At 35.5% G+C, this 16,878-nt stretch overlaps 2 protein-coding genes and 2 non-coding genes across 5 annotated transcripts; 2 read left to right on the forward strand and 2 right to left on the reverse strand.

Moving 5' to 3' along the window:
* Positions 1 to 351: 351 nt before the first annotated feature.
* LOC126690697 (small nucleolar RNA R66) lies at positions 352 to 425 on the forward strand. The gene has a single exon (XR_007644733.1). It is a non-coding gene; the product is annotated as a small nucleolar RNA R66 (small nucleolar RNA).
* A 101-nt stretch (positions 426 to 526) lies between these two features.
* Positions 527 to 613, forward strand: LOC126690642 (small nucleolar RNA snoR118). Its single transcript, XR_007644687.1, has one exon. It is a non-coding gene; the product is annotated as a small nucleolar RNA snoR118 (small nucleolar RNA).
* Positions 614 to 2,799: 2,186 nt separating this feature from the next.
* On the reverse strand, positions 2,800 to 11,249 carry LOC126688893 (uncharacterized). Its single transcript, XM_050383795.1, has 16 exons — positions 10,844 to 11,249; positions 9,701 to 9,895; positions 9,534 to 9,608; positions 9,260 to 9,427; positions 9,020 to 9,183; positions 8,036 to 8,254; positions 7,719 to 7,845; positions 7,030 to 7,218; positions 6,816 to 6,902; positions 6,503 to 6,657; positions 5,081 to 5,200; positions 3,959 to 4,184; positions 3,715 to 3,774; positions 3,424 to 3,597; positions 3,231 to 3,340; positions 2,800 to 3,086 (listed from the first exon to the last, which is right to left on the reverse strand). The coding sequence occupies exons 1-16, from the start codon at positions 11,030 to 11,032 to the stop codon at positions 2,921 to 2,923; spliced, it is 2,424 nt and encodes an 807-aa protein (XP_050239752.1). The 5' UTR covers positions 11,033 to 11,249; the 3' UTR covers positions 2,800 to 2,920.
* A 1,527-nt stretch (positions 11,250 to 12,776) lies between these two features.
* LOC126688894 (probable protein phosphatase 2C 42) lies at positions 12,777 to 16,513 on the reverse strand. 2 transcript variants are annotated; one of them, XM_050383797.1, is made up of 5 exons: positions 15,861 to 16,513; positions 14,689 to 15,059; positions 14,151 to 14,387; positions 13,810 to 13,870; positions 13,129 to 13,276 (listed from the first exon to the last, which is right to left on the reverse strand). In XM_050383797.1, exons 1-4 carry the CDS (start codon positions 16,174 to 16,176, stop codon positions 13,859 to 13,861), a joined length of 936 nt encoding a protein of 311 aa, XP_050239754.1. In that variant the 5' UTR covers positions 16,177 to 16,513; the 3' UTR covers positions 13,129 to 13,276; positions 13,810 to 13,858. The 2 variants fall into 2 exon arrangements, with proteins under 2 accessions (XP_050239753.1, XP_050239754.1); XM_050383796.1 differs by lacking the exon at positions 13,810 to 13,870 and having other exon boundaries at positions 12,777 to 13,276; positions 15,861 to 16,510.
* Between the last annotated feature and the right edge of the window lie 365 nt (positions 16,514 to 16,878).

Genomic DNA, 16,878 nt, shown 5'->3' on the forward strand with positions numbered 1-16,878 from the left:
TTGTTTGTTTACCTGTTTTTAAATTTTGTTAATTCTGATTTTAAAAAATACCTCTTATAAGCTTCCTTTGATCTAAAAAATCAATATGGATTAAAGGGTGTTTCCAATAAATCTTATTGTGGAATAGGAGGCATAGTTTTTGTGCAAGGAAGTTGAGTCACTTCGCCTTAGTAATTTTACCAGGTGCAGTGAATAACGCCTTGCCAAATTTCTAATATTTTTACAAGTCCATACCTTTTTTCTCTGTTCTCCAATTATGTATTACAATACGATTTGTTTGTAGCTGTATTTTATTTTAATTTTTTTGGGTCTACAATTTGATGTATTGAAAATTTAGAATATGGGGTGGCCTCCAATGATGGCATGATATCTTTGAGACCTGATTGTCTAATTTGATGACAACTATAAGCAATCTTTCTGAGGATGCCTTCGTGTGAATGACTTACTTCTTTTAAAGTTGTTTTTGTTGTTTTTTAAGTTTTTGAGGTGGGTTTTGGTTTTGAAAGGATGACTTTATGTTATGTTTAGAGATGATGAATATGCACTGGGCTCTGAGCAGTTGATATCAGCTGTTTTTGATGGACAATGCAGCCTAGAAAGCTATATCTGATCTTTTCCTTTGTTTAAGCATATTTTGTAGATGGAAGTTCTGGTCTGTGATTGCTCTTTAATGGTGTTTTTATGTATGGACTTAAAATCTTAATTCAAACTTATAAAGTGTCAATGAGATAGCCCTAATTCGAACAAACTTAAAAATTGCTAGATATAAAACAATATGATTTAAAAGTTTGTGTTGGGGTCGGAAGCTTGCATGTCAATGGCGATTAACAGAGTTTTGGAATCTGAAAGAAGTTGGAAATTTAACTGTTGACTCTAGAAATCTGCATTTCAGATGGCTTTGCTAAAAAAGAATAATATGTGCTGGGTTCAGTTAAAAATGGCTATTTTTATCTACCATTTGGACCAAGGCTATAAGTTTTTTTTTCTTAGTCCTTCATGAAAATAGGATTAGTTCAATTTGTTGAAATTGAATGGATGAAATGTTAAAATTGTTGTAATGGAAGCTGGTGTGGAGCAGCATGCCAATCAGGGGTGTGTGTAGCAGCTGCATAATCTTTTTGAAGTGGGAATCCTTAATTTGCTATTGCATCAATAATTTAGAACACATTAATCTAGCATAAAAAAGATTAAGGATTATTGCGTTCTAAATTAAGTGGGAATCCTTTGATTTTTGATTTTTTCCCGTCCTAAATATTAAAATCGGTCCAAACATTCAAAAACCTCGTGATTTAAGTTATTTCATGCCGATATTTTATTTGATACGGAATGGTATATTGACAGCATTCTTGTGTAGATATCGATTATGGGAAGAGGTATTTGGAGAAAAATCACCCTAAAACCAGTCAATAATTATTTAAGTAGCATAAAATGCAATAATTAGGGCACTAAATTTTCATATGGGGAGGTTAATGGACATCTCTTGCGAAAATGCTGGAGGAATCAGGCTATCAGCATCCAGAAGTAGATATTAAAGACCAACATTGCTGATTTGTGACCAGATTTATTTTAGTTTATGAAAAGTAAAGTGATTGAGAAAGTTAATAATCTTAAACTAGTCGCAGAAATTAACAATGTATTTGCTAATTACCAGTTGGCCCAACCGTTTTTTATGGCAAATTAGCTTGTTGCCTTTGTCCTTTTTGTTGGTAAGGGAGGATTCTCCTCATAAATAAGAACATTCTATGATACAGAGTTCTTAGCTATTGTCTATTGACAATGTTTTTTAGATTGTAGGTGTAAAGAATTTTGGGTTTACAATCAGTATGTACCTCAAGCCACAGCTTCTTGAGTTACGTCATAGAAGAAGATGTTGGAAACTCATACCAAATAGTCTCTATCCTTGGCATCATTTCGTGATACTGTTCTACAGCATAGGCCCTTCAATAACTTGATTAATTGTATGCCACAAGAAAAATACTATTTTATAAATCTTATAGCGATGGATATTTCATGGATAATTACATACCTTATTTAAATAAATAAAAATGCCACCAGAAAATTGTTCTATTTGATAAATCCTATAGTAATGAAAGTTTCATTTATACATACTGGTTTTTTAAAGAGATTAGAAATGCTGATTTCAAGGTTAGATATTACAAATCTAATCTTGAAATATCTAATATTGAGTTATTGAAAGAAGTGGTTTATTTTGAAAAATACTATTATTTTAATAATTACTATTTGAATTGACAATGTTTTAAAGTTATTTAGTGATTTAACTTAAAATGCCTTGATTTTATAAGTGAAGACACGACTTTAACATTTCAAATAGAATGTTGAAATCATATTTTGGAAACACGTAAAAAAAAAAAAAAAAAGACTATAGTTCCAAATAACTTTAAAACCATGCTAATTTAAATAACAAATAGTATTAGAATAATATTATCTGTTTTGCCTTAAGTTACCGTGTATACTGCTAGGGTAAAAAAGCTTCCTTAGAAGATTTCAATTTTGTTGCCATGTTAGATTGGTAGAATCTAGAAATTACAACCTTAATTTCTCTTCCATCCATGAAACAATGACAACTGCTTATAAAGCATAAAAGGATACACCTGAAGAGAGCACACTATAGTGTAAGTGCAGGTGTAGCCACAGTCATGGACTAGCTGACATTCATTATGGAAGGTCACAGTCAATCTAATCTACTGATAACAGTTCCCAGACAATAGTTTTTGATAGGTTGACTGCCCCATTTGCTACTTACTGTCTGTACTATAAAGGAACTATATAACGATGGTATAATCAAAATCTTTTTATCTTTTTGGATTTGGTATGAGTTGAAATATGCATTTCTTCTACATTAAGAGCATCTAAAAGCTTTGGAAAATTGATGTATTAGTCCAGGGATTACTGTTTAAGGTCAGTGCACGGGATTTGAAAAAAATATGACAAGAAAGTATACAAAGAATCCAGCAAGAAGAATGCCTCCATAGATGTAAGTTTGGGAAGATTGCACAGGATATTTGTAAACAATTTCGCAGCATCTCATCTTTTCCCTCTCATTAGACAAGACATGATCTACATACCTGCAGAACAAAATTCCCAGAGTAATATCATTAAAATTCAGAAAGATGAAACTCAAGCGGTTACTCTAGAAAATTCATACAGAAGAAACAGATGAAAACATGGAATCAGATTGATTACAGAAACTATATTGCAGGATAACTTACTGCTGGGTAAATATGGAGCTCTGTAGAATTGCTGAACTGTTATAATTTGCATCTCGTAACCGGTGATCATATAACAAGGAAGACAAGTCTACAAGCTGCTCCTCAAGGCTCTGTGTATTTAGTCACAAAAAAGAAACATATTAAAAGTGAAACAGTTTAAACAGAACTTGAGTTTGGCTTATAACTGACTTACATCCAAGTATTTCTCTAAACGTTCAACTAATTCATGGGGAAAAGGTTCAGGCAGGTTGGTTGTTTTTTTGTAGAACTTCTCCAACCAGAGCTCAGTGGTTGTTTTGTTTTTCTTGCCCTTTACTGGTTCACCAAGTGGGGTTTTGAGATGTTCTGCAGCAAAAGCTTCGACAGCCTGTACAGAATGGACAGGACTTTATTTAAGCATCTAAATAAACTTTTTTTTGTCGTTGCTGAATATCTAAATAAGTAAGTATACAAGTTAAATATGATTGAATTGAGATTAACTCACCTCTGATGTTTCACGAATTCTGTGAAGCGCAGAATCTACACGTGCATATATTGTGTTCCTCTGCAAACAAGAATATAAAGTTCAGGTACCCATAGGGCCATAGTCCTACAAAAGATATCTATTTTCCTTTCCAGTAACGTCAAAAGAAAAAGACCAAAACTTTCTATTCACTATAATAATAAAGCATCAATAAACTAAGTCAGGTGATATTTATGAATACTTTGGTGTGATAAGTTGGCCTTACCAATGCCACATCTTGAAGTATTTGACTGATTTGAGAAGTATTGGAAAATGGTCCAAATGGATGACAACCAGTAGCCCAAAGCCAATTCACAACTGGCCTCTCATGTACATGAGAAGCCTTCTCATATGGTGCACTCAATCCACCCACAACAGAAGCAAGCCCTGCCAATATGTGGCGCTGTGCCTGTGATGGAACAACATGCCTTCTTTCTGTTTCTGAAACATAACTGTCAAACAAGACAATCAAATATTTAGAAAAACCCACTCTAAGTAAAGCCATACATATTAGCTTAATCAATCTGAGATCATAATGCAATGCTGACAAAGTAACATTTTTGCATTGTGCAATGAATGAAAGGCTGCATGTTTACATTCTCAAGGATGTGCACAAGATAGACCTACAACGTCATTAGCAGAATAGCCACATGGATGACAAATAAATACCTGAATGTGGCCATTATTAAAATCTTAGTTGACCCACAGTGATAGTGATGCAGAAAAGTTAAAAGTTAAAACTCAAAGAACTAAGGAAAGATGAATAGCAATAGAGCTTAAATTATATGATACAGCTTGATCAATGTATATCTATCGAACTGATGGAAAAAGTATATTTACAGGTTAGAAGGTCAAGCGTGTTTTCTAGTCCAAAGTTCCAGTGGCAAATGTGCAATACATCCATTAAGAGTGTAGCTCAACTGTGGATCTTTGAATGAGTTACTAGCAAGAAAAAATACTAGACTGAAAAGGTTTTGCACAAGCAGCTTCAGGTAATTAGGGGGTTGGGATTTAGTAGGGACTGGAACTGCATAAAAGTTATAGGTCCTACAAAGAAAGAGAAAAAAAGGGCTCTGTTGAGTTACCGAAAAAGCATTCACCTCGTTATAAATCAATGGATTATACACATCCCCAAACAGAATAAGGGTAACATACAGAGTAGCTCACCATAAAAAGAATATAACTATTTAACTATCCACGTGGCCCGAGGTGGGATGAGTTTATGGAATTTAAAAAAATATTTTTGATAAATGTTTATGCAGAATATATCTATAAAAAAAAGGACTGTACAGGATATATTCAACAAAGCTGTGAAGCTGATAGCCAGAAACAAGCAGTAGCCACTCACCTAAGAGGTATCTTTTCACTTTGATGCTCAAGTACAATGACAACATCATTGCTCGTCCATACAAGACTTCCATCTTCCATCATAAGCTGAGCATCCACATCAGCCAATGATAACACAAAGCTGCAGGAAACGAGCTCATCACATTTAAAAATATGAGCAATTGCTCTTACATGAAATAAAAAATTATAAAGCATCTACAATCATCAATACAGAGTTATACAAACATATGGTCATCAGTGCAAATAAAAGTCTAATTAGTCTGATGTGATTAATACCAAGCCCTTGCCTACAAATTTGACCTACAATTTATTGAAGCTAAATTTCACAACACATTATGAGTTGAGCCTTACGAAGTTCTGCAGCAACATGGCTAACCAATTCTAGAGCTTTTAAACCTTAGACTTTATAGAAAGTCAAAGAATGATTAAGGGGAATTATTATTTTGTTGGAATTATTGGCTTGGGAAACATGATTCAAATATTTGGAATTTAATTCTAGGATGTTTGATGTGGACTGTATGGATGGAGCATAATCGTCGGTCCTTTGAAGATTCTGAGAAGTCTTTGGTTGAGTTAATAGGCCTATGCCAGAGAAGTCTTTTTGATTGGTCTCGGTGTTGGGGTTTTACAGAATGTTCTTCTATTGTTCAGTTTTTTTCTTCTCTTAGTTTAGTCTCTTGATTGTTTTTCTGTGGTGTTCTGTTTTGTGCTCTGCTGTGTTCATTCTCATGAACACATTGTATGTTTCTTTTTCCATTTTCATCAATAATAATTCTTATATTACCTATCAAAAAAAAGAATGATTAAGGGGAACAGAAACAATTCTACATCATTAACCACCACCATAGTGTCAACTACAAGATAAAGGTAAACACTATTGTTGGGTGTGGCAGTTACAAAGAGCCTGAAAATGTCATTTCAAATATGCAAATTAATTATGATGAATCTAGTCTACAGTGAAAACCATAGGAACCACAAGGAAATCAGTTCCCTGACAGCTATTAGGTATCATTGCTTTCTACTAACAAACAAACAACAAATAAAGCCTTCGTCCCAAAATTTTGGGGTTGGCTATGGATCCCAAAATAATGTCTTTCTAAAGTAATTACATAAGATGGAATAGTATATCACAAATAAATGGATTACTGTTATGCTAATTTTGTACAGTCATCTCAAAATGCAGCAAGAAAAATGAGCAAGGCATACTCAATAGAATTAAGATGATATAACTATAATGAAGATATACTTAGTGTGAAAATGGTATAAAAATTGTGCCAATGAGCTTTAGCTCAACTGGCACTTCCTCTCCTTATAAGTCCTAGACGGAGTGTGAGGTCTTTGGTTCATGACCCATCGGGTGCATGTGTAAAGCACCAATGCAAAAAATGGTATAACACAGTGCAAGACAAGGAGGCATGCTTACACAGGAATTACTCTTGTTCCGTAAGTACGGGTCAGATCCCCCTGTTTCTTTTCTATTTTCTTTTTCTTCTTGCCTCGTTTTGAATCATAACTAGCCCAGAGGGGTTTATGCTTTAGTATGGAGTCAGTCGAACCCTCGGAGTCATCCATCCAGTGCTGTGGGAAACAGAACACATTTCAGGTCAATAAGAGGAGGGAACAAAGGCACAGAATATAATATGGTCTTTATGCAAAGAAAGTCCATAAGAAAGGCCAAATGTAAATCACTCCTGACATTCCACACATTAAACAAAATCTAGAAACTTCCCACTAACCTGGCGGAGGAAATATTTACTTGAGAGAGATGGATCAGCCACCTCAAGCAAACCAGCAGCAAGCACATCAGCAGATCTTTCCATCTCCTGCAATAAGTATTTTCAAGTAAAAATGTGAGGAAGAATGTATAAATAATAGTTTTCATTCAGCAAAGGAACTGCAAGCATTGTCATGATGTCAAAAAGATAATGGCTACTAAAAGAAAATACCCACTTCTTTAAGAATGGCGCCATCCAGAAATGTCCTGGTATGAACATGGAAACGCCCATCATTCTTTGTTTCTTGCAGGGAATGGCCTCGCATTGCCTTTGAAACAGCAATAGACAACTTCTCATGTCGGTGTAATGAATGTGAGCCCCCAACCATAACTACTTCATGTCCATCATGAACCATCTTCTTAAGCTGAGACAGAGAATACCAGACAACACAAACTTACAATGTGTTTATTGGTTTACTTAATCAAAAAGAAAAATGAGTAATGGTGAAATTATTCAGGAAAATTTTTGTCAGAGTCATTCAACCTCAAAAATCAGACGAGTCATAAAATCTATATCACTTTTCAAGAACAACATCTATGTAGTAAAAGACTGCATAAACCTCCACTTTGGAAGAAATTGGATTTTATTCTGTATTTAGTCACTAAAAAAATACACTGAATTTTCTGTTGCCTGTTGAAGCATGACCATTGACCAGAGACATTGTGCAAATGAAACAATTTTTGGAATCCCTAGATCACTCAACTCAACCACCAGCCTATATCCAAGCACTTCAGGCTAGCTACAGGAATGTAGAGATACTTCCTGTTTCTATAGCTCTAACCAAAGTTAATTGTCTAATAATTACCCAAAGAACAACAACATTTTCAACACATAAGTCATGAGCAAGCATAAGGTAAAACTCACCTCTGCCTCAATTGCTTCAATATTAATACTGTAATTGTGACCTTTCTCCAAAATATTATATCGATTATGATTTTGCAGGACGATTATAGGTACAAGCAACCGTGTTGTCTGGTCAACAATTTCAAACCTGAGTCCACAAATGAAAAACATATGATTGGATTAGACCAGAATTGAGATACTTAGACAACTGCATTTCAGATATTCAAACAATGACCCAACAGTGCATGTGTGAATATAGTTCATGAGTAAAAGAAAGTAAAAATTCAGCAAAAAAAGTGATATGTGCACTTGGAAACATCAAGATATGGATGAAGTACCTAACATCTGGAGCTATAACATGCTCAATTGTGGTTGATATCAAAGAGGCTAGCTGTCCAATGAAAATATCAGAGGTAGAATGACCAGTAACTGGACCATAACCACCTGGAAATATCATATGCTGTAACCGTGGCAGTGTTCTAGAACTGACACTCCCCTCCTCAGTCTCAATCTTCCCATATGTACATGGGCCTGCTGAAAGGTCGATCACAGCAAATCTGGATAGTGTAGGCAGACAGTTAGACCCAGATACACACACACATACAGAGTGAGAGAAATGGGAAGGAGCAAGTTTGTATTGCCCTCAAATACAGTGAAAACACAGAACTCAACACATAAATTATCTAATTCAATAGAATATTTTATGAAATTCTAGGACAGTTTCAAATATCATTTCCTATACTCCTCTGGTTCTGTGAATGAAGATATTACTCCCAGAGAAAGAAAGGTTGGTGACAACAATGATGAGCAACTATCAATGAACCACTATTGAATGACTTGACAGTATTGGAGATGAATAATGCAGGAGATAAGTTTGTAATTAAATGAAGTATTCACTCTATCATTACAACAGAATTGTCAGTGATTGTAGCAGCAGCACTCCACCACTGTTACCAAAATTTCAAACAACATAAATATTATAAGTCCATCTTACAATACATCTTATGTCCTGGGTTCAATCTATGTCAGATTAAATGAATTTCAAAACACAGTTCATGACATAGGTATTCATTTCAAAACCCAACATGTAAAGTCATCATTAACAAAGTGGTATTCATCTTCATTGGGTTAGGCCTGAGCTTCACAAAAGCTTTGTGAGATATGATGGAATTGCTCTATGGTCTGTGCTAACTGAAATGTATTTGACAGCATTGAATGAATTCAGAAAATAAATCAAAATAGTGCAGAAAAAAGATACAGAAGCCTAACTGGATCAATTTCAAGACCGTGTTTTTCCACTCATTATATTCTGTCAATCATACCTGCCAAAGCCAAGCCAAACTTGAGATGCTCCTCCTCCATTATATCGATAACGATATATGTATTCACTCTCTTGTTTTTTCATATCCTCCTCTGTTAGCTGGGTAATTTTTCCATACATCAAACTGTCGTGATCAATTTCCTTATTCCTAGGATCCATTCTTACCTGCAAAGAATATCAACTCGCATCAATCACACAGCCACGAGGAACACAACTAAAGAATAAGGACTGCACAGTATACCTTATCAAAGTTGACAATAAATATCACAGTAGGCATAGGTCTATCCATATCCCCAGCAGAATATCGAACATTGTCCACGTCAAAAAGGAAGGAATACAGGGTATGAAATATGGGTTCGACAACTGTTGCTTCTACCTCGAACAATGGAAGCTCCCTTCCATAATCAGCCTAACAGTTTAAATATATTTTAGAACATAATCAAAGAAAAATAATTATATTATCTTTTCCACAACAATTATGAGCACCGGTAATTAATAAACACTACAGTGGTCACCTCTCGTGCAGTTCCAGCTAGAACCATGGCCTCTTTCAGTGATTTCTCAAGCACTATAAATTCTGCCTGTCCAGCCTGTGGTGAGGAAGAAAAAAGATAATGAAATTGAACAATAGAAGTCGTGCAAAATATGATTCTTTTGAGATGATAAATTTTGTGAAGCTTACATGAAATGTGTTATAAACAATGTTATGCTCAATATCGAGATGCTCGCCTGTCTCCTGGCACAACGGCCTGTGGGTTGGGAAGCTGACCCTGAGAAACTCTTCCAATTTTTGCGAATCTACAGTGTACCTATAGCCTCCATCGCCTTGGAAACCAATGAGGACTACGTTTACTTCGAGCGGAACATGGAATGGGACCTGCACCACACTCATTTACATGAGCAAAACATTCAAAGCACAAACACAAGCAATTCGACTTCTAAATCAAGCACATCAGTTAAAACAACGACGATCTCAAAGCTATTTCAAATAAATAGACCAAGACTATTCATATGGAAAAGGTTTCTCTCCAAACTAGCCGATATCTTTTTTATTTGATGTGAATTTTGAAAATCTAGCTGTTGGATTGTATGTTCTTGTTATATCCTTTATGCTTGCAAAATTTCAAGAAAATCAAAGCTCAATAGCTATATCATCAAACAAATGTTTAAATTTCAAGTTTTTGTGATCTAAATTTATGCATAAAAAGTAAGTTTATTGATTGAATAGTAAATAACATCCAATTTAAACAAAATTTGACACGTGTGTTAAGAACATAAAGAGCATGCAATCCAACGGTTAAATTTTCAAAATTAACATCCAATAATATATAAATACACACACATATACACAAAAATAATTATATGGATATATGTATGCATGTATGATGTATCTATTGGAAGAGCAAAATGGATCAATATACTCTTATACACACATATACATATGTATGTATGTGAAGAGCCAAACGGACCATAGAAACTTACACACACAAAAACATATATTTACACATACATGCATACATATATATGTGTGTGTGAGAGAAGAACAAAATGGAGCATAGAAACGTCTACATTTCCAGACAGCTCATTCGGTCAGATCGAGCTCTTAGTTTACAACACCGGTTAACAGTGATTGAATAACTCATTTTAAATCTCTGAGAAATTTTACGAAACTTCAAGCCGTAGATATAATTGTATTTCTCTCGTTACCATTCGATTGAAAAAGAAAAAGAAAAAGAAAAAGAAAAATCAATATGATGAATAATTGGCTTGATTTTCTGTATAAACCTAAAATCTAAGCGAGAAAATAAAAGGCGCGGAGTGATACCTCAGCGCGAGTGTGGAGCAGGCGACGGACTTCGGATCGGATGGTATCTCTGACGTCGTGGAAGGCACCGTGGTGCCACTGAGGGTGCCCAGGGTCTCGACGAAAAGCTTGCGGTGCCGATTCTGACTGATTGATAATTAGAAGTAGATTCAGAGCCACCATTAGAATTGAGCTCCATCTCAGAGCCATGACTGTGTAAGAGAGAAAATTAGCTCGAATCTTGTTATGCGATTGGAGTGTTGGTCTTTGACATATATGTATAAAAAAGCTGAAAATGAATAAAATGTTGGATTGATATTGATCTTGTTCAGTCGAGCACAGTCGGGGGGGTTATTGAGCTTAGGTTACCCGTTGGGGACAGTCACAGTCAGGCCCCTCTCTCTCTCTCTCAGAGTCCATTGGAGAGTCAGTGAATGTGAATTTCTTCTCAAAAATACCCTTGCTTGTCTGAATAATTACAGGATTACAATTACTCTACTATTTTATTACATGCTGGGTTGGGCTACCCTGTACCTTTTCCTCACTGGGCCGATCCCGTTAAGATGCTAATATAGTCAGGCTTTTTTTAAAATTTTAAATTTTTTTTATTAATTTTGGTCTCTCTTCTCATCTTACAAGTGGAGATAGAAATCTAACCGCCGAGATGGATCAAATCAAGGGTGTCTGTCCCTGTTTTGGGGCGGGAAAACCTCCTGCTGCAGGATAGACTTGAGGGAAAAGTATTTTGTGATTTTTGACAAGACATGGTTTTGATAAGATAAAGAGAAAAGAGGGTGAGTAAAATAGTAGACACTAAGAACGTTTTTCATACCATTTTTTTTATTTAGAAGAATTTTCAAACCATCTAGGTCACATTGGTTAAAATAAAATAATAAAATATTAAACTTAGACTCGCCAGTATTATTATTATTATTTTTTGTAAAAATAAAGTGAAATATTGTTATTTTTCTAATACAACTCTTGCAAAAATTCTAAGAAAGAGAGAGTATTTTAGAATGATAATAGCATACATAAAACTAAATTAGAAATATGGGTTTAAAAAAATTGTATAAAATAATTTAAATTATATATAATTTTAAATATTTATTAAAAAATATAAATTTATTATGGGTAGAACAAGCAATATTTGTTTTGTTCCATTAGCTATCACTTCAGTTAGGAACAACGTGTATAAAATGAGACTCAGTTTTTTCCAACCAGTCATTCCTAGTAGAGAAGTAGCTTGAAAAACCCAAGTTATAACTTAAGATAAAGAGACCAATCAATAGTCAATACCACAAAACTCTTTAGTCTTGATCTTAGGTTTGTTGCCTTCAAATAGTGATAAATAGATAATGTTAATTGTTGGAGCTTGGACTACTAGCAGTCTAGCATACTACAACTCGTACTTGTAGTAGTACACGGGTTTCTAATTTCCAATGTTGGGCTCGTTACAACTTCGATCAAATTCTGGAATGTTCATTAAATTCAAAACTAGGTCATTCCAATTCTCAACAACAACCATATTTTCACCATTAGCCAATGTCACACCTTGCTGACTTATGTGATTGTGAATGGTCAAAAAAAGTGACGGATCCGACTGAGCAGAAAGTATTCACCACTCATAATTGCATCAGTTATGAAATCTATCATGTAACCAAGTGTCTCTAACTTGCAACAACATGGGCAGAATGTTACGAATTTGGATATACGATTGTCTCAACAAAAAATGGTGGGACTTGTTTAAGTGACTGAATCGTCTCCAGGAACCCATCTTGGGCTGACCTCACTGGCTCACTATATTGGAATCAGCGGACTGCGAGTCACAGTGCGTATGGATGATAATCCTATCTAAGTTTTCTTGAATACACCATATATTTCTGCACGTCCAGTGGCAGATATATTAACCATAATGTTAACAAAATGTTAATAATACAAATGGACAAGCTAAAACTGCCTAAAAATGGGTTTAGTAATTTGAAAACAAGGAACATGCAATGAAATAAAACTATATCAGTGTATTACATGAAATTGTAATAATCAAAGTTATTTCTCACAACATTATACAAATTTTAAGCCTCTTCAGATAAGTAATCTTAGTATAATTATACCAGAAGTGCAACTGCTTTGTCAGTGCTGCTCTCAAGCCATGCATCAAAGCATATCTGTGATGGTAGTGCTGTTTTATGGATGTCAGCCAAAATCAGAGGAAGCAGAAATATGTTTTGCTTTCATAAATCATCAGTGATCATGAACGCTTCGGATTGAGAGTGGGGGTTCTAGCACCATCCCTCTGGATATAAGGTCGTCGTTTAGGAACAAAACAATAACAGTTATATCGTCATGAAAATGGCGTCGAACCTTCTTATCAATTTTGCGAAGATCTGAATATCTCATTTCTCGTTTTCTTGCTGCTTCTTGTAGGGCAGCCTTGACAAGCCTTTTAGCACTTCCCTGCATTCAAGAAGCTAATGAGCACAATAGGATTCAAGACAAGCATAACTACCCCAACAATCTCATATGACATATGGAAATAAACATTAGCAAATGAGTAAAATTGAATCAAGCTTTTCTATTGTAGCTTAGTGGAATTGCCTGGATCTTCCCACAAGGAGAACCTAAGTTCAAATCCTCCATCCCCCACTCGTTCGTTTGCAAGTGGGGCAAAAAAAAAAGAAAAAAAAAATCATGCAGCAGCATTTCCATGGTTAATATTAACAGCACAGCATTAAAGCATGGCTAAACATTCACCCAAAACCCCCGCAATAGGCTCTAATGGCAATACAAATTGGAAGCTAGCTTATCAATACAACAACTATATTTTCATCTTTCAAGAAGTAGGGGGATTTATAATAACTGCAGGTTCATAGCATTAATAAAATGCACAGAAGAAATCAGTCAGCTCAATCATCAATGACTAAATGATTCACAAGAAGCATGTAAACCAAAAAAAATATTATAATGGTCAAAACAGCTCATACACTCACATGTGTTGACAGCATGCTGAATGTAGCAAGAAATCAAGTTAAAGGAAGATTAATTATGAACCTGGGCATCAGAAAACATAGTTAACAGAATACTACAAGATCACATATGAATGAGCATATGAAATTGCAATCAAGCAGAGAGAGACTGAAGTAAAATTTAAATTGTCAACCAAAAATAATATTGGCACATACATCATGAGAGCATGTGATCATGATGATTCCAATACTTATTTCCAGTAGACCTCTAGCTTGATTAAGAATATCCCAATCAGTCAACAATCAAACTAGCACCAAATACAGAATTAAACAAAAATATTAGATTATACAGGACAAACTCTTACTGCTCGTGGATGACTGTGGACAATATCCACAGCTTTTTCATTGCTCAAGTGTTCCCATAGACCATCTGATGCAAATATAAGGAAAGAATCATTTGGTTGGAGTTGATGCGAAATAATAGTTGGGGTGGCAGACATGATTGGCATGTCCATTGGCTCAGGAAGTCTAAATTTTGCATTAATTGGTTCTCTGTTATACTGGGCATGTTTCATATATACATCGCCTATAGATCTTGAAACCTGCATCAAGCACAACAGTAAAGTCAGTGACAAGTGTTGCTAAAACTTGAAGAGCGATAATGGTCAAATTATACAAATTAGAATAGTTGCTAGAACTTGCGAAAAATAACGATAAAAAACACAGTTGTTTCCAAGAATTGATACTAATGCAGAATAAAAAAATTATAAAACCGTTCTGGATTTTCTGCACAACTAAAACTAAATTCTATAAACCAAATGATACACTGGAGATTACAAGCAACCCTTATGCACACTCTAATACAATAGGTTCTTAAATGGATATTACAAAATCCAGCATAACCTGAATAATGCCTTTTACTCTCCAAACTCCATGCTTAAGGACAACGATTTGAGGATCATCAGGGTGTAACTCCTTAAGCTCCTGCCTGATATCCTCAAAGTTTGCATTGTGCTCTGTTGATAACTGTATGGCAGCAATTCCACCAGTGTTGCCAACTTTCTTGCCCAACACAACGCGGGAATCTCCAAGGTTTGCCACAAAAAGAGTCCGCTGAAATATAACTCCAACCAGACAGCATGACCCAACAGTTGCCATATTGGGTTGAGTACTCCATAACTCCGATACACGAGCAGTAAACCCTTCCTCCGTTTGGAGGAAAGCTCTCTGGATGGTATCAGCTGTCACAACTCCCCTCGCCTCAGCTAATGTTGCTGCATAAACACAAAGCCTAAGATAGCCAACATAAGAAAGAGTCTCCCTCTCTATCAAAAACTGAATAAACAAAAACAACCACCAAGCCTTAGTCCCAAAATTTTTGAGATCGACTATTGATCCCCAATAAAGTCATACTCTTTATTACTGCCTTAATTGACATGTAACATTTTACTACTCCTATCAATGTTATTTTTGGCCTTCTCTACAAATTTTTTTTTTTTCACTTCCTTAACTTAAATCAAATTGCTCATTTTTTAGAGCTGTGTATGAACCACTCCCAACATGACCAAACATATCAAGCGAAAACTAAACAAACAGAATATTCGTTTTTAATTTTTTAAAAAAGGCATAAACCCAATAAACAAATTCTGGGGCTGTAGAGTTTAGACAGGTTAAATTCTTAAAACATTCTTCCACTAACTTTTAAAGAAGGAAAAGTACTTCCTAAAACACACAATAATCAAAGAGAACCACACATTTGTACAGTAAAAGTTCTCTTTTCAACTGTATGAGATAGATACTTCCCATTTCGCAATCTAAAATTTCAAAAGCTCCCCATTAAAAAAAAAAAAAAAACACAACTTTATCAAAAGCTCACGAAAAAGCAAATTGATCACACACACACAGAATTCACTAATAACAAACAGTTCAAAACCACGAAATCACACAAAATTGAACATTCCTCTCTCTCTCTTTCCCTTTCTTAATCACATGGATATAGGTTTAAGACGTGGCGAATTGGAAACCACAAAACCCTAAAACAGAGAGTTTCTATATAGGGCTTCGAAATCACGAACCTTGGAAATGATTGAACATGTTATCGCAGACGTAGCGAGCGGCCTCGGGGCCACCGTGACCGTCGTAGACGCCGACGAAGGTACCGAATTGACCGGACTCGATCTGGAAATGGTCTTCGAGGATGAGGTTGGCTTGGACGACGGCCAGGGAGAAATCTCCCGTGGCGTACTTTCCGATATCGCGGTACCAAAGCAATCCATCTCTTCCGACGAAATTGGTTGCTCCGATCACACCGATTTGATCGAGTCTCTCACCGTCGTGCTGCCCGAATGGCCTCCAGCACAGAGAGAGCAGATTCATCAATGCCTGAAGCATCCCACATCTCTCAAAAACCCTAACCCCAACTCGAACTTCAGAACCTTCTTCAATCTTCTTCTTCTTCTTTGAATTCAAAATCGGAATCGGAATCGGAATCGAAGTGGTTCTCCAAGTTTGACAGAGAGAGAGAGAGAGAGAGAGAGAGAGAGGAGAGGGAAAAGGAAACCCTAGGTTTTATAAAGTAGTGGGAGGGGGGTGCGCACGTTAGCAGAGGGAGATTGGGGGATGGTTGTGTTCGGTGGTAGAGGAACAGGGGAGGGAAACGCTCATTCTCTTTGTGGGGGAGAGAAAAAATGGTGTGGGGGAAGAGAAAGAAAGCGAGAAACCCTTTTTGTTGTGTAGGGTCTTGTTATTTTTTCAATAATGCAAGTTGGTTTTTTTGTTTTTGTTTTTTCCCATCTCTCCCTCTCTCTCTCTCTTTCATTTTTCTTTTCTTTTCTTTTTTTGAGATTTCACATTTTCTAATAGCCACTTTTTTTTTTTCTTTGTTTTGGAATTATTTTTGTTGTTTCTGTTTTGTACTACGAACAAGGTGGGTCTCATTGAGCGTATGCATATTCTTGCTTAATTTCATTCGAGATGGTAAGCTCATTGATTTGGAGCATGACATAAGTCCAAATTCTAAGTTCAATCCATTACACCATATATATATATATATAAAAGGGTTTTTCGAATTATCTAATGGGCAACAAATAGAAT

The sequence above is a fragment of the Quercus robur genome, chromosome 6 (assembly GCF_932294415.1).
Source record: "Quercus robur chromosome 6, dhQueRobu3.1, whole genome shotgun sequence".
NCBI lineage: Eukaryota > Viridiplantae > Streptophyta > Magnoliopsida > Fagales > Fagaceae > Quercus > Quercus robur.